This window comes from Rhinatrema bivittatum, chromosome 2 (genome assembly GCF_901001135.1).
Source record: "Rhinatrema bivittatum chromosome 2, aRhiBiv1.1, whole genome shotgun sequence".
NCBI classification, from domain to species: Eukaryota; Metazoa; Chordata; class Amphibia; order Gymnophiona; family Rhinatrematidae; genus Rhinatrema; species Rhinatrema bivittatum.
Genome location: NC_042616.1, coordinates 529,138,630 through 529,156,987, shown reverse-complemented (window position 1 = coordinate 529,156,987; position 18,358 = coordinate 529,138,630). Strand labels below are relative to the sequence as shown.

Genomic DNA, 18,358 nt, shown 5'->3' with positions numbered 1-18,358 from the left:
GAGTATCCTGATGACAAACCGATAACCTGGTTGCCGTGTTCTACGTCAGCAAGCAGGAGGAATGGACTCATGGCCTCTCTGCCAAGAAGCACTGAAAATTGGAGTTGGGTGGAAGGAATTGAGCTACCCTACAGGCTATCTATCTGCCGAGCATCTCCAACACAGTGGCAGATTGACTTAGTCAAGTTTTTCAGCCACACGAGTGTTCTCTACAGTAATCAGTAGCCGACGATCTGTTCATCTTATGGGGCCTGCCATCGGTGGACTTGTTTGTATCACAGCCAAACACAAAACAAAATCAATTTTGCTCATTTCTGCCATGTAACCATAGACTGGCTCAGGACACTTTCCTCCTTAATTGGGGATAAAGCCTCATGTATGCTTTTCCACCAATACCACCTATTGCTAAAACAGTGTAGAAAGTGCTTCAGGATTTTGTTCACTTAATCCTGATAGCGCTGGCATGGCCCAGACACATCTGGTATGCTTATCTTGCACAACTTCCCAGCAGTCTCCCCATATTCCAGGATCAGACTGTTAACTCAGGAAGACAGAACACTTTATCATCCTAACCTCTCGGCCCTCAACCTAATAGCTTAGATATTGAGCGCTCATTGATATTGAATCTCCACTTAATCTTCAGAGACTGTGGACATACTAGTCTCATCTCGAAAGCCTTCAACTAGAAAAAATTATGCCTTCAAGTGGAATAGGTACTCCAGATGGTACCCACAACACATGTTGAACCCATTTTCTTGCAAACCCAAATATCTCCCGAAATATTTGCTCCACCTTTCTGATTCAGGTCTCACAACCTCATCAGTGTGCATTCACCTTAGCACTTTAGCTGTTTACCATGCTCAAGTGGATAGCAAACTGATCTCTACATATCCTCTGATCTCATTCCATGAAAAGTCTGTGGCACGTCAAACCTCTGGTACAAAACACACCTGTTCCATTGGACCTGAATGTGGTCCTTTCCCAACTATTGAAGCCCCCTTCGGAACCATTGGAGTCTGCTTCCTTAAAGAACTTAACATGGACGGTGGTATTTCTCATTGCAGTAACTTTTTCTAGGAGGATCAACGAACTCCAAACTCTTATCCATTATCTTTCTCATGTGCAATTCTTTCACAACAGGATTGTTCTCTGACCCCCATCCAAAGTTTCAGCCAAAGGTCTCTGCTTTTCATATCAACCAATCCATCATGCTAACCTCCACCTTTCCAAGGCCCCATGTGAATGAAGGCATAAAAGCCTTCCATTATCTGGACTGCAAAAGAGTCTTAGCATATTATAAGAAACAAACTTGGCTGCATCATAAAACCACCCAGTTATTCATCTCATACAATCCCAACAGGCAGGAAGTAGCATTCACCAAATGTACTCTCTCGCTGACTGAGTACATTCACCACTGTTATACCCTAGCGGGACTGAAAATCACAGACTCTTTAAAAGCTCATCAAGTGAGAGCAATGGCTGCTTCTATTGCTCATCTTCGAGAAGTACCCATTGAGGATATCTGCAAAACTGCAACTTGGTCTTCAATTCACACTTGTATGTCCCATTATTGGCTTGATAACTGCTCAAAGACCAACAGTAGCTTTGGACAAGCAGTTTTGTGATTGTTCACTGTAATCTACTCTACATGGTTGCTTACTCAGTAAACACTCCATTGCAACTCTCAGATTGGTACTCCCCACATATAATGGTTAATTCAGCCTGCTTATTGATTGAAAAAGCAAGCTTGCTTACCATAAATGGAGTTTTCTGTAGATAGCAGGATGAATTAGCCATGGAATGCCCACCTGCCTCCCTGAAAACATAACTAGATTTAGCTCTGTTACTGACTGAGAAGGCTCACGAGGCAACGCCCATGCAGGAACTCCCGCACATGCTCAGTAGAACAAAGTTTTACTAGCTAGGAGATGGTCTATTTGGTGCCACAGGGTGACAATATCCATATACCTCTAATTCATCCTATCTACATAAAACATTTATGGTAAACAAATTTTCTTTTCTGGCAGTGCCCCCACCCTTCCCTTGCATGCTCTCCCTTCCAGTACCTTCCCCAAGCCATTCTCCCCTTTCACCGTGCAACCTCAGGAGAGGAGGCAGGAAGCATTTCTCTAGCGCCAATGCTCCTACTTCCTCCCTTGGCCTCTTAGTTATCAGTACTTGCATAGACATAGGCCATAGGAAGAGAAGGAAACTGTGCTGGAGAGAAATGCTTTTCTACTCCTGTCTCCTGCTTGCACCAATAAGTCACATGCCAGGCCTGAATTTCTGGTTACTGGTAGCAAATAAGAAACTGGAAATTTTGTGCCCTACATGTGTGTTTACTGAATTGTCTCAGTTTAAAGTTCCACCCAAGAGTTAATTCAGCCTACTTTCTGCAGTGCATGCACTTGTGTGTCCATGGTCTGTGCATGTATGTAGATTTGACACAAATATATCCAGTCAGAATCCTCGTGTTCTCCTTTCATGTCCTCAAAATCTTGTATTGATAGGACAAAAAAACAGAAAAGTTGTTAAAGATTGGGGGGGGGGGGGGGGCACTCAGATTGACAATGTTGTAAATCGTCTTTTCCATCAGAAAGTAAGTTAACAATTAAAGTAAAAAATGTATTACAATTTTAAGTATTGAAAGAAAATTAAAATAAAAACCCACCTGATTTGTGTAACTTTTTATTTTCTTGGCGGGTTTCTGATTACTGTGAGTAGTATGTGCTATGGTCAATATTGTTGCCATTAATTACTTCTGAATTTGTATGCATCATGTTAATTCAAGTTTTATTTTGTATAGACAGATTTTTATTTTATTGACTTCATTACATTTTATTTTAGGTCTCTTTCCTTTGTTTTATTTAGTAGTTTTAAACAGTGTTTGGTTTAATAGGTTAGTTTTCAGGCCCATAGAGCTAGGGGTTTTTGTAGTTAAGCCTTTGCTACGGGGTGAAATGTTATGGGGAATTGGGGTTTTAGTACTGCTAGCAACAATAACTCGTGTTTTAAGCTATATTGTTATATGCAACTCGGATTCTAAACCATACATAAATGGGTTTCCTGCGCTGCATCCCAGTTCTACTCTAACTGCAAATTCTGATTTTGATTGTAAGATTTTCATTTAAATTTATTGTAATTAGTCTTGAGACCAACTGTGGGAAAAGGCAAAAATGCAAATATCCATAACTAAATAAACTACTATACTTTAAAATGAGGATTATACCTAATTGTCAAAAAAGATTGATTGTGCTTAAGCCATATACTGCTACTCCTGATATCAGTCTGAAAGTTAATTTACCATATATTGAAATGAATTATAATAAAATATTTTCAACTAAAATTCCATGTATAGAATCATTTTTAAAGAGTAATGCTACTGGCACTTATGCTCTTCAGTTGCAGTTTAGTATGTATGATTACCAGACCATATGTGTTGTTTAAATAATTTTTGCTTAAAAACTTATTAAATATTTTTAACTTCAAAAACACATTGGGTTGACCAAGAAAAATGTGGCTTAGATATGTATTCCTTTTCAGAATGCAAAAGAAGCCTCTTCGGCATCTAGATGAATTTGCTTTGTTTTGTGCTGTTACAGTATATTATATGAGATGATGGTACAGCATGTTTATAGGTTCTTGGCCATTGGCAGGTGGATGACATCTTGGGAGAAGGCAGTGACGATAGTGATGGTGAAAAAAAGAAGACAGAAGAAGAAGAGAGTGAGCAGAATAGCAGAGCAGAGAAACTGGGAATGAAAATAGAACCTAGGATTGGCGCTCATTCATCAAGGCAGAGAAATTTGACAGGCAGCATATCCAGGTATGAATGTTTCCACTACAGCAATACCATCTTGAAAATTCTCTAAACATTTCGTTCTCCTCTTCACTGTTCAGTTAAAAGAGCACACAGTATGAATGTCAGATTTTTAGTTTTGTTTGCAGTTTCATTTTTGTTTTACATGTTTAAAAATAATTCTTTTAGCTTTTGATATACTCCAGTCAAAAATAGTGTTATACAGAATTTAAAATATCTTTTCAGCATAGGCCCAATTCTAAATATGCTTCTATAACTGTAAATCATTTGCAGAGAATCAAGGCAGGTGAGGGCACATAAGTTCATACTTATTCTACATCTTCATCTTTGACCCAGTTCTGCCAAAACAAATTATCATCTCTTTCCCAAAATATGACAAATAAAATGTTTTGCACAGCCTGCAGGTCTTCTCCAAAATTACACACAAGTGTGTGTGTGTGTGTGTGAGAGAGAGAGAGAGAGTATGAAGGGAGTGAAAGGGAAATACTGTGTTTACATTTTTTTCTCTAAAAAAAAAAAATTACACACACAAACAATTGCTGGTTATGTCTAAATCAAAGAAATTCAGATTTAAGGTTTGTTGTAGATCTGGACACCCATATACAATAGTATCATAGGCTTCCATATTTGGAAACCTGGTTTAAGATGATTCTGAGAGAACAACTGTGATCTTTGTATATTGAGCAAGGGATGGTTCACCTCAGGTCTATTATTCAATTACAGAGTAGAACAGTGAGAACTACCTAAGATACCTCACTTGTGTAGTATGTTTTTCTAAACTTCCTGGACTCACTGCCCTGCAGTTGAACCAGGAAGAACCTTAACGGTTCCCTGAATATTTTGTTCATAGTTACCAACTCCACTGATTCTGGCTTCAACCTGCTAATGTTTAGATTTTCAGTGAAAGGGAAAAATAAAGAAAGTACCTGTGTCTGCTGCGTTTAGGGATGGGATCAAATATATGTCTCCAATAAGTCTTATCCTGTCAGTAGCTTGTTCAATCCTTATCCATAAAACAAGATAAAGAAATTCTTAAAATACTGAATTAAACAGAGTAGAGCTGTTGCCTCTTAGTTAAATCAATAGCTTATTACAATCTTCAAATGCTTTCACTTCCTTCTGCAGCTGATTTATGTTCAATACAAGTCCACAGGTGGCATGATAGATCTGGAACAATTAGCATACCATTTTCCATTTGTATTTCTTGATCATTCTACCCTAAATAGCCTCAGACCATAGGTTCTTCAGCCAGCCAGCAGATGGAATTGGAATAAAAATTGCAGGTAGGTGAGGTTCCTCCTCACAGATAAGGTCCATTCAACTTCTGACTTGTTCTTTAATCCAGCAGAGCAGTAGTCCTGCTCTAGAAGGGCAAAGTATATTTTTTCCTTATATAATATAATCGGGAGATGGTTTGGTTGGTGTGTCTAATCCATAAAGACAAATGGTACATGCCTCTGAGTTGGGTCCAGGACTCTAGGAAGATTCAGATGGTCCAGGGGTAGAACTCTGTTTTCAGGACTGTTTTGGAACTCAGCTGAGTAAGAGCTGGGTAGATTACCGAAAGCTTACTGTAGCATGGCTACCAATCCTACCTGGAATTGATCCACCTCAGGACCGGGAAAACACTGCAGTATAGTATTTTCTCTTTATTTCCAGTCTTTTTTAACATTTTCATAGCAGAGGGCAAAGCATGGTAAGCACACCTTCCACTAGAGCAATCTGCTTCGGGCAGAGGATGTTTATTTAGCTCATTAACCTTATGTATCTGTATGTTTCATATGTGTTCTGTCGACCTCAGAATGCAACAACATTGATGTGGTTACTTCACTTTCCAGCTGCAGCCGTTTATTAGCAGCTGGAGAAAAGAATCTGCTGATTGAACGCTCAGGGAATATGCAGACAAAGTTTCTGGTCATGACACAGCTGAACAAAGCCTACAATATCAAGAAATCCCAAATGTACTCTCTTATTGTACTATGAAGATTTGGTGATAGTCTGAAATTGTGTTTTGAAGCAGTGATTGATAAGTCTTCTAGAAGCTGAACCTAGAAAAGAAATTAATGTAATATCTCTTGCTAAACCTTGAAACTTATATAAGAGATTGGAGTTTGTTTAAAATGTGAAAAGTATCAGAGTTCAATTTCTACTGGTAGTAAAAACTAAAAAATGGAATATAAAGGTTTGATGTCTGAGGATCCAGTAATGACTATAGAAGATAGGAGATTACATCTGGTATGGAGTTGGCAGAAATACCTGGGTTCTCTCTTGAGGGATTTCTTGCGATAGAGATAATTTCAGGCAGTTATACCAAGCATATGAATCAGAACTGGGAAAAAGAAAAAGAACGATTAAACATGTAGAATCTTCTGAGACACATAGAAGAATATAGAGAACCATTATGGTGGATAGAAGATTCTTATTCTAAAGAGGAATCTGAGTCGCATCTTGTTAAAATAAAAGTATTAAATTTTGTTGAAATGAAGCCACTAGTAAAGAAAGTAATAAATTCTCTGTCATAGAAACTGAAAGATAACTATATTTGGAGGATACAATATTTTCCTCCTCCAGAAAATGTCAGGTTTTCATTTTCCTTTACGTAACACAATAATTGTATGATTAATGAATGGCAGTTTCCAAATAGAAAATTGAACATTAATAAATAATTTTTAGACTTATCCAATTCAAAATGATGAGCCATCTCTGTGGATGCTTGCTTCTAAAATAAATGTGGCAATTGCCAATGTCAGAAAGATAATCGCTGTTCCAGTGATTGGAACCTTGAATGACTGTAAGCGTGACCATTCTGGTATTTAAGGCATTGCATGAGATGGAGCTTGTGCATTTGAGTTCATGAGTATGTTCTAACTCAGTCTGCATTCTAGTGATAAATATTTTCTTTTAGTTCCTTCCCCAAGGCATGCTCAGTAACAGATACGCATACTTGTGCTTTTTCAATTGCAGGCCCAATTTTATAGAATTCTCTTCCTTTGGTATTTCGTCAGCTACCTGCATTTCAGGAAAAAAGGCTAAACTGATTTATTTTCAGCAAGCTTTTGCATAGAATAATTGTTCTTTCCTTGCTGAGTTATAAGGTAATAGTCTCAGATGATAATGAAGTTCTAAACAACTGCTATTTGTTTCTTGTCTTATGTAGTGTCACAGATGATGTCTGTCAGTTTATTGATTTTAGGTGATTGCCTTTTTGTATTTGTAACCATCAGGAGCAAGTATTTCAAATGAACAGGCAAAAGGTTTGTGTAAATAGTCACTTAATGGCACTTTGTACATAGCTGTTTCCATTAAATGGATAGGGTTGCTGCAAGCAGGTATTGCAGCAGGTTTCTCTAGATGTTCATTAACAAGATTAGGAGCTGACTCTCATCTCAGAGTGAGGGGGAAAGCCACATCAGTGGAGGTGCTCCACCTCCAGGGGGAGGGGTACAGAGGCTGGTAGGAGAGCTAGTGAGTTCAATTTGAGTAGTCCTCCCAGCAGCCTAGTCTTTTGGTGATTATTTTTTTTTTTTAGGTTTGAATCCTTGTCCTCTGTTTTCTCTCCCCCCCACCCCTGTGCGGCCTTTTGGGGCTGGCTTGGGGCTGTGTGTTGTATGGGGCAGGTGTGCATGGGTGGGCGCATGGAGTGGACTGGCACCCATGCCCCCGCCCAGCTTTTCTTTCACAGCAGACCAGTCGCGTGCCACTCGGGCAGTTGAGTTCCACTGAGGATGAGGTACAGTGTGTGCCAAGCAGTAATTTGGTGCCTCCGAGCCCCCCACCCCATGCATGTGGTAACCTTTCCAGTTTTGTACCTCTGGCAGGGCCGTGATGCAGTGGGCTGTGCCAGGCATTTTGAATGAGTGCATCTTTATTTTCTGTCCTCTGCCTTCTTGAGATTCCCACCATGTGCATTTGCTGTCTTGCGGGTTTGTTTGGGCTTTTTGCAGCTAGGTTTATTCCCCCCCTACATCTGGGCAAGGCATTGTCACAGTAGCCTCTGGCTATTCATCAGAGCCTTCCCGTTGTCCCAGCAGAGTAGCCTCGATCACACCAAGGCTTATTGGGGGGAGGTTGGCGACTAGGGGCTCCTGAATGTTTATTTGGCAGCGTCTGGGATGCACAACAGTGGGGCAAAGGGTTAGCTATGGGATAGGATATTGTCGCGTTTGGGGTTTTCATGGTTTTTCCAACCTAGCACAGTGACAGCATGTGTTTGCCCTTTTGCTAAGCCATGAGGCTCATGCTTCTAGACGAGTGCAGCGGTGGCAGCTTGTTTCTTTGGGTGTGCAGGCTGCTGCACTTCAAGGTCCCATCCCAAGGCAACAGCTACAGCGCATGTTTTACTTAAATAAAATAAGGCTCTGAAAGCTTAGTAGGTGAGCCTGCTCAGGCAAGTGCAACCTCCACCAGCATGTGCCTGCATCTATATGCCTGGTAGGGGCTGGGTAGGGCAGCAGTTTTTATAATTTCCGGGATTTTTCATGGCAGAGCCAATGGATAGGCAGGCAAGCGGCCTGCATACCACATCTGTGTCCCTGAGCTTCATTCTTCAGATAAAGCAGCAGCAGAAGCAGCAAGGTCTCAGCACGGGCCTGAGTAGTTGCCTGCATTTATTAATTATAAAAAAAAAAAGTTTGGCCAGCTCTGGAGTTAGTACATAATCAAATGCCAGACTCATGTACCCTCCATCCCCTTGCGGCCTATGGTCCTTCAGGCCAGCGATGATTCCCTAAGCTGCTTTGGGGCTGTAGCTAGGGAGTGCTGAGTTTCAGTCCAGTATTGAGATAGGGGTTTAAGCAGGGCATATTTTCCTGAGGGATGGCCCTGCAATGGTGTATGCCTAGTGTTGCAGCACTTCATGGAGCAGAGTAGTGTATTTAGGCTGCAAAACCTAATATTAAAGGTACAGTGTGGGGATTACAGTTTTCTAAGCATGAATGAAGAGTGGGGCTTTGGGATGATTGTATATGATGGTCTTAGCATAGACAAAACATGTGAATAAAAGCGACGGAATAAGCCAGAAAGTTGATTGGCTGCACAGGGAGAGCAATGGTCAGCAAAAAAGGGAAGATAATGTTCCCTCTGTAAGTTCCTGGTGAGATCTCATTTAGAAGATGGAGCACAATTCTGGATACCGCACTTTCCAAACCAGTGGCCATGGGGGCTAGGTCCAGATGGCTTCTGTCTTGTCAGTGAGGATGGACCCACATATGCGAATTGAAGCATTCTATGGCAGGAGGTGAATGTGGTGGCTTTGGTGTGGCACAAGCCCTTTTTTGCTTGCAGAGAATAGTGGGCATGGTCGCCTGCCAAAATATGAGTGTACTAGTTCAGATACGTTCGTTGGGCCTAGTCTATAGTATCAGTCTACAGTACCTGGCAAGATCCAACATTGTAGATGGATCTCATGCCGCTAGCACCCTGTGTGAGTGGTGGCTCTCTCCAAGTCCACCCAGTTAATGATCATGGATTTCACCTCCAAGATTCTTCCATGTCTTGTTAAACTCAGCTATGCTAGATGCTTTTATATATCCTCCAGCAATGAATCCTGGAGCTCCATTATCTGGGGGCATGCGGTTAATAGTCATGGCTTTAGAACATCAGACAGACAAGCTTTTTTTTTTTTTTTTTTTTTTTTTTTTAAATCATACCTCACCTCAAGTGTCCCTAGATAACAACCCATCATCTTATGGTCATTTGTTTTTGTTCTTCAAGTTCTTACTATATGTCGTCTTTCCTTCAGAAGGCCTATTTGTGACACCCAGTCATCTGTTTCCTGGCTTAGTTTCCTCAGTTTTCACTTGGCCTTCAGATTGCAGGCGCCCGTCAGGGTTCCTGTGTTTGGTATGTAAGTTACGTTTTACAATTGGGTATTGGGTACCCAGGCCCCAATTCAATTACTCTGGGTGCCTTTTGCCAGATTTGGAGAAACTCTCACCCATATTCAGTCCTAGGGGAAATTTCACATGGTCCCTGGAGGAGGAGGGGCAATCTTTGGAAATCCTAAAGAAATCATGCAGGAGCATGGCAGCTATGCTGCCAGGCATCACAAATCCTCTGCTGGGGATGTCAAAAGCTTGTCTCATGTGGCTTTGATAACCCCATGCTCAAGGATTTGATCGTGCTACTGCATAATCTATGGATCCATCGCTTTCTCTACAAGAGGCCCATTATTGCATATCTCATTAGCTATGTTTCCTCATCGGCAAACCTGGCTGTTGATTTGGGCTCTGTTCTGCAGGTAGTTTGGCATGAGTTTGCTTCTCCTTATGTACCATCTGTGTTAAAAAAGGTGCTTGGTGGACGTTCCCCCCTCCCCCCCCTTAGGGTCCGTTAATTCAAAGATACTACATTCCCCTTCTGTTATTTATTATTACATACAGTATACCCAGCATAATAACCCTCGCGAGCTTTTGGAATGGGTCTTTGACAGACGCTTGGCTATATACAGCATGTGTTATTTCTGAATCACAAGGGTTGACTTTGGAGGAGCTGAACTATTTTGGCAGCAGTGTGCAGTATGTTTACAGCATTACTTGTGGATTACTAAGCAGAATGGATGCAGTCGTATCAGGGAGTGCCAGCCTACAATTATACTCCTTGGGTTACAGAAGACCTGTGCTATCAGCAGTAATATGCAGTATCTTACAGAATAATCTTGGCATACCAAGACATGAACAAAAGCCTCAAAGGAAGTTACAGCTGGAGACCTTTTCAGCGATTCAGTGGGCTCTACCATGTTGGGGCAATGAAACTGAAAAGCCCTTACTGGTCGTAGGCAGCACTTAAGCTATTGGAATATGGCCACAGCTAGGTTGGTGGGGAGCCCACGGCAAGCGAGGTGTTGCTACTGTGGGGCTTGTGGCGGGGTCGACCACTCCCTAAGGATGCAAGGCAAGTGCTATTTTAAAGTTGTCCAGAGAATACCAGGTGGGTATTCATGTTGCACATGGCAGGTGCTATGTGACAGCTGGTCAGGCAGTGAATACCAAGCAGGTATCTTCTGCCACTGTTGCATGTGTGGAGAAAGTGTAGACTAGTTGCTTGTCAAATCTTCAGCTTCGATGGCCAGGGATGGCCTGATCACCCCCCAGTACTTCAGCCACAAACCAGGACATCGGAGGGGTGAGGTTTTGATGGCCCTGCGTCCCCAGCACCAGAATATTGAATTAGCATGATACTGAGACCTTATGAAATGCAATTTAGGCAAGGGCGTAGTGACCCTGTAGGGGTTACATATTGGTCTAGGGTTTAATTCATGGTTGAATTTAGTAGTGCCATTTGACCTATGCTGCGGTTATAATTATCCAATAAGGATATTCTTTTGTGAATAATGTGCCAAAGAGCTTCATTCATGGTTAAATTAACTGGAATTTGTGGGGGGGAGGTGGGGATGTAGGATTGGAGAATGCCATACGGGATTTGAAAGTCTGTGAGTACCCACCTGACAGGGTTGTGTGTAAAATGTTCTGTCAGCAACAGAATAGCTGGCCAGCTATGCCTATAATATATCTTTGCTATCAAAATAAAGTTAGCAGCATTTTCATCGAGGTCGTCACTATAGTTAAGACAGTGGTCAGCAAGTATTGTAAGTTTCATTTGACATTGCTTTCTCAGATAAAAAAATCTTAAGAGAATCTTGTTTTTATTAGAAGCAAAATATCCAGGTAGACACTAAAGGCAAATAAGAGAGAAATACTTTTCTCCAAAGGCAAGTAGGATGACCAGTCAAACATTTTGTTGATGGCATCCAGCGAGTGTATCTGTGTCTTCAGGAAAACTTTAAAATGCTTTTGTAGGCATATGGCATATGTGATTTTCCGTGCAGAGTCTCTTCAGTCTAATTTTTTCTGCAGTAATGTTTGACCACTCTCACCATTTGAGTCTTCTCTTCATTGCTAATCATAATGGAGGTAATTTTGTAATTGTGCGCATTGGCACATAGTCTGGTAAGTAGGTTTTACCCATGTAATTTACACCAGTTTTAAAAATGTATGCCTGCTAACTTGTGCAGGTAATTTGCCATAGAAAACTTGCGTACATGGCAGAGTGTACTATAGAAACCATTAGAACACCTTAAAAAACCGGTCCCAGCTGCCTAATTCCGTTCTACCATAACACAAGGTATCCTGGGTACGGGGGTGTCTCCTCCAAGCAGGAATATAGTCTAGGCTCAGAGGCGAACATGGGAGGCCCTAGGAAAGATGAGGAGAAAGCAGCTCATTGCTCTGTTTGTGTGAAGTATTGCTGAGGTAAGCATCTTCTATATAATGTTTGAATGCTGATAAAAGTGTGCAAGAGAAAAACTGGAGTCCAGATTGTAATCTGTCCTCCAGCCAGCCACAGACTGCTTGTAAGTAAAGACCCCTCCCCATTCCTGCCCTCAGGAATGATTCTTCACAATGTGGGTAAATATGTGCTAGCACACAGGGAGAGCAGTTACCTAAAGCCTTTTTCCTTGGGTAAAGCACTGCTTTACCCTTGTAAATGACTGCAAAGTGTCGGTGCCAGTAGACAGGCTGTTTGAGCGTTTGTGCCTTCCATAATGTGAGGACTTTAGTGGGGGTCAGTAGTGCAAGAACACCTTGTAGCGATTCTCATTAGACAATGATGAAATTACCCACTGATGAAGCCTTTTTGGCACAACATGTCAGGTACTGGTTAAGACTGCTACCAGGTTTGATAGAGCCCTGCCAAGTTAGAGTTGATGTTAAAGATTACTTTGTGATCGACAGTGCCTTATCAAGTTCCTCTGTGGATGTGTTTTATAATATAACTTGGGTCTTTGGCTGGATTTATTGTACATGCTGTTTTGCATTTACAATAGATTACAGTACAGTTTTGAAGATTTTGGGAAATTGTTTTACTCTGATATATTCTGGGGGGAGGGGTTCTTTATTATATTTGCCCATTATGGACATTCATATTTTGGTATTTTTTTTATATTTATTTTTACTTTTTTGATATTTTTGGCATTTTTTATTTTTTGGGTAATGCTTCTATGTGATCTTTGTGTGTGTGTGTGTATATGACTTTGAGTGTGGGTCCTTAGTGACTTTTATGGTTGGCTTATTTTTTGTTTGGATTTATATTATGGTCAGAGCTTAATTGTAATAAATACTTTATAATTTTAAGTCAAGAATATTGTTGTGGTGATTTAATAAATAAAATTTTGTATATTTGTCTTAAATGATGTGGTACAGACTTTTTTTAAAATTTGGATGCATGTAAACAACTGTACAACTGAAACTATTGTAGATATATAATTCTGAAATCAGATGCTTCCAAACTGGGCTTGGGAATTCCTGAGCAAGGGCTTCACACCCCAGGGTCCTTGATCTATCCACGAAAAAAAGAGATACCACATCAATTTTCTGGAGATTCAAGCTGGAATGAATGCCTTCATAGATCAGGTGGCCAGCAAAATTGTTCTGATACAATCAATCAGTTGGTCAGGTTCTACCTGATCAAGCAGGAAGGAGTATGTTTTATTTATTTTATTACATTTACAAGTTGCTTGCCCTGATTTAGACCCTGGGTCAGGGGTGGGCAATTCCGGTCCTCGAGGGCTGCAAACCGGTCGGGGTTTTCAGGATATCCCTAATGAATATGCATGAAAACGATTTACATGCGACTGAGGCAGAGTGCATGCAAATCTCTCTCGTGCATATTCATTAGGGATATCCTGAAAACCTGACCGGTTTGCGGCCCTTGAAGACTGGAATTGCCCATCCCTGCCCTAGGTAGTACCTATAAACAATCTGAAGGTAATATGCTTTAAAGGCATGATAAATAAAATAAATTATCATATAGAAAAAGCCATTTCAGTTACTGTGTATAACTGAAAAAAAAACAAAGCCCAAGTATATTCTCAAGGAAAGCTCTGTATAATTGATGAGTTATAGAGAAATCACCATATCCAAGAAATATATCCTGACAGATCCCAGGAATCAGAGCAGAAGAATAGAATTTCCACTGTGCACCATATTTTGCCTTGAATTGTCTACCCCAGGAAAGAAAGTAGCAGACTTCACAAACCAGCAGACTGTCATAGAAAACATTTTTAAACTTCCCAAGGCCACATGTCCCCAAAGGTCAGTAAGCCTTGTGCCGTCTAGATTGAAAAAGAACCTTGGCATTCTATCTGGAGCAGAATGAAACACTTAAAAAGTCCACCCAGCTTTTTTGTTTCTTTTGTCCCAAATCGACCTGGCATTGCTGTAGAAACGCACACTGTCGACTGTCTTATTTGGATAACAGTTTGTGTCTCCTTCTGTTATACCCAGGCAGACTGTTCTCTAGAGAAGTGGTTCTCAACCTTTTTTCTGTCGGGACACACCTGATAGTTCTCACATGCGTGACACACTGAACACATGACTTTCACAAGGCTAAATGCAAATGTACATTTTGCATCCACAGGAACCCCACCCCAACCCTCAGCAATGGGTACAAAGCAGAACTAGAACATTCCCTGTACAACTCCCCATACAAAAAATTTATTCTGGTGTTATCTCAATTACAGCAACACAAACTCCCACTACTACCAGGTGCAATAGTCCTACTTATAAAAAGACAGCAGTTCACCACCAGTACACCTATTGAGAAAACACAACAAATAAAGTGAGGTATTTTAGTAGCCTACATGCTAGTTAAATACTTCACCTAGGTCACACACGCAATTGACCTTTACCAAGTACAGAAAGACCACAAATTATAAATATGGAGACAGAAACTGGAATGGAAACCCAAAAAAGTCACTCTGCATGCAGAACAAAACTGGATAAATGGAAATGGAAATATAGCACTTAACATAGTACCAGGATCTGAAATAATGCACACAAACTAATCCGCACAAAGTTTCATTCTAAAAAATATTAAAAATTCTCCGAACACCAATAAAACATTTCAAAATAGCAGACTTATCGCATAATACCCAATAATGAAAATGACAGTTAGTCAAGAAAAATGAACTTAAAGACACCTTTACTTACTCTCTCCAGCTGTTCTCCTACTCCATTCCCTGGCAGGCCACACCAGAAGCAGCAATAGCTGCTGAAGCTGTCCTCATGGTACTCTTCCTTAAGGGACCACATCTAGTCTCTGTCTCTCTCTCACACACACACACAAACACACAAAACATCAGTCACACCCTCAGGACTAGTTTGTCTCTCATACACACACTCACACACCAGTCACCTCCCTGATCAGTCATTCTCACACATCACCTCTCTACCAGTCTCTCTCAATCACACAATGTTCTCTCGCTCTTACTTACACACAGGCTTTCAATCGCACACATGTTCTCTCTCACACACACTCAGACAGACTGAAACAACCTCCCTTTCATATACACACTCACACAGACTGAAGCACCCTCCCCCTCACATACACACCACACACACACAAGCACCCTTCTCCTCACATACAGACCACACACACACTCATACACATTGGCTCCCAGCTGAACAGCTCAGTCTCCAGTGGTGGTAGTGCTCCTATCTTCGGCCCCCGCTGGCCTGCTCTCCGGCGGTGGACACCACTCCAATTTTCAGTCCCTGCCAGCCTGGTCTCTGGCAGCAACCAGTGCTCTGATCTTTGCCCAGTCAGCTGCGGGTAGCATGTGACACACCTGCTGGTGCTTGGCGATACACTGGTTGAGAATCGCTGCTCTAGAGGGTTAGTTTTCAAAGCCATTTATACACACAAATCGGGTTTTATGTATGTTAATAGCTGTTCTAAAATTGACCTGGGCTCAGTGCTTTTAAAAGTATGTACATAACCTGGCTTCACGCTTACTTCTACACACACTGAGGAGAGGTATTGCAGCTTACACACCTCCTTTTATTATTTTAAGATTATGCACATGTTACCTCACACAAGTTATGCCTTGATTGGAGCAGGTATAACTTTGGGTGAGGTAATTTGTGAATATAGTTGTTATGATTAGTTAGTGTGTGGGCCCTGGGCTGAGGTGAGAGATGGTACCACCCACAGGGAGGAGCCCCGTGAGCCTCACCATAGGGAGGCGAGATCTCAGTAACATCAGACACAGTGTCAATCTAAAGTCTTTATTAAAGAGAGAGAGTGACACAACCCGAGGAGGGTCCATGGATAGGAGAATACCCCCAAGTGGATACCTCCGTAGGGTTAATGGTGACCCGTAGAGCGAGGTTCACTGATGATGTCTTCAGTAGAGATGGTAGTGGAGCGGGGTACATCAATGAGGTCCTTAATAGAGATGGTAATGGTCCGCGAAGCGGGGTACACCAGAGAGGGTCCTCAGTAGTGATGATAATGGTCCACGAAGCGGGGTACACTGGAGAGGGTCCTCAGTAGTGATGATAGTGGTCCGCAGAGCAGGGCACGCCGATGAAGTCCTTAATACCCACGGAGCAGGGTACTCACGGTGAAGGTCCTCAGTAGAGAAGGTAGTGATCCGCAGAGCAAGGAGCACCGGTGAGGTCCTCAGTAAGGATAGTAGTGGTCTGCGGAGCGGAGTACACTAGAGGAATCCTCAGTAGAACAGGAATTAGTTCGTGGAGCGGGATACTCACGGGAAGAGTAGCGAAGGTTCCAGGGAAGCCCCGGGGAATGGAGCAGGCAGAAGTCCCAGGCGATAGGCCTGTAAGCAGGAACTGGAACACAAGTCCTCTGAGAGCGAGGTGGATTTAGCAATAAGGGTTCTCTTTGCCAAGTCGTCGGTAGGCAGGGCCTGCAGGCTTAAATGTCCTGGAGAGATGACGTCATCCGAGGTTCCCACCATGACGGCTTTAAGACTGGCCAGTGCGCACGCACGCGCGCCTAAGGATATCCGACGGCAAGATGGCAGTCAGCGGCGTCCGTGCCGCCCCAGAAGGCCTGGGAGTGGTAGGCAGGCCGTCGGCAGCTGGAGGAGGCTGCCAGTGTACCCCACGGAGTCAGGGAAGTAAAGAAAGAGGTGAGCAAGAATGGTCACAACCGTCTGCGACCGACAGGCGTACCAATAGTCTGTCAATTACCCGAGGATTTTCAAAGTGAATATATATAAGTTCATTTTTAATATACTCAGTAAAGTGTGTTTTGTGTACATTGTAATTTACTACTATTTGGACTTTTATAAAATTTTAACATTCCTTAAGGGAATATCAAGGCTGATAGTGTTAGAGCCATGGTGACATTCTTGGCCTACCGTAAATCAGCCTTCATGGAGATTTGCAAAGCTGCAACACAGAGTTCCTGCCACGTATTCCATTCCATTACTGTTTGGATAGGGACTCCCCATGCAACAGTAGGTTTGATCAATCTTTCCTGAAATTTGAGGTTTAGAATCAAACTCCACTCCCAAGGACCTGTTTTTACTATTTTCAAGTTGTCTTAAAAATTAAATACAAAAATGGCTGGTTACAACTAAAAACATTTTGCCTGTTGGGACTGTTCTGGTTCTTGTATTTCCCCCTTTATTTGTTGAAGGACAGTCTGTAGCTAGGGATTCCCCACTTGTGAAAACAGAATATTCTGCTGGTCTTTGGAGAAAGCATAAGTTGCTTGCCTGTAATGGACAGCAGGACATCGGTCCTCACAAAACCTACCAGCCTCCCCTGAGAGTTGGCTTCTACGGAGGGAATCCCCATGCAACCAACCCACACTTGCTCAGTAGAACATGATGAAAGCTTCAGAAGCTAATGGATTATCTCACCAACCCAGGCTGTATTAGATGACCTCCCCTACATGTGAGGATTGATATCTTTCTTTCCTCAGAGAGAACACCCATTACAGATAAGCAACTTTTGCTTTCCTGTTAAACTCAAAACTTTCTGTTGCCAGGAATTTTACTTGTATAAATTGTTTGTACATATGCAGATAACAAAGGGCACAGATGGACACGATTGTAGGAAATATAAGGTGTTCTTACATCTACTGTGAAGAAAGCCTAAAAACAAAATATTCAGACAACACACACAAAAAAAAAAGCATTTTATTTTCGGCTTAGTGACTGGAATATGTCAGATTTGGGAATGTGTATCTCTTACATCTTTGTGATATCTACAATGAGGTAGGCAATGCTTTTTAGTTTCTTTTGCTCCAGTGTTGCTTTCTATGCGGAGTCTGGCTGCTTGTGGTTTCAGTTTCTGTATTTTTCTGCATTTTTCTGTTTGTATTCTGTGATCCTTTCTCCTGTATTTGATGAGAGTCTGTCTGTTCTGCATCTGTGACTGAGATGAGGTATTTCCTTAATGTGTATTTCCTGTGTAAAGATCTATAGCAATCCAATGTTTTTTCAGTGTTGTTTTTCATAGGAAGGGTTGTTACTATTTGGATCTTGGCAGTTAGTACTATTATGATATGACAACCTTATAGTTTTGGATTGTCTTTTGGCAGAGTTTTATGTTATGTCACAAAGTCCAATATGTAGAAAAATGTATAACCAGTAAAATAAAAGAAATTGGTAATGCTTCAGTTTACATCATTCATTTGTGAGGCCTCATCTGGAGTATTGTCCAGTTCTGGATAGTGCATTTCCAAAAGCTTATAGATTAAAGGCAATTTAGGAAAGGATTACTA

The 18,358-nt window shown here is 41.6% G+C and overlaps 1 protein-coding gene across 7 annotated transcripts in view; it reads left to right on the top strand.

Moving 5' to 3' along the window:
• Nucleotides 1–18,358, top strand: part of CTDP1 (CTD phosphatase subunit 1) — a 531,182-nt gene that overhangs the window by 423,031 nt on the left and 89,793 nt on the right. For 2 of the 7 annotated variants that reach the window (XM_029590822.1, XM_029590828.1), the window contains one exon: nucleotides 3,657–3,826. The exons of 1 other annotated variant lie outside the window; for it this stretch is intronic. In XM_029590822.1, the coding sequence (XP_029446682.1) occupies nucleotides 3,657–3,826 (170 nt within the window). Of the gene's footprint in view, nucleotides 1–3,656; nucleotides 3,827–5,658; nucleotides 6,437–18,358 lie in introns of those variants that run through there. 4 more of the 7 variants (XM_029590823.1, XM_029590821.1, XM_029590825.1 and 1 more) reach the window with 4 other exon arrangements.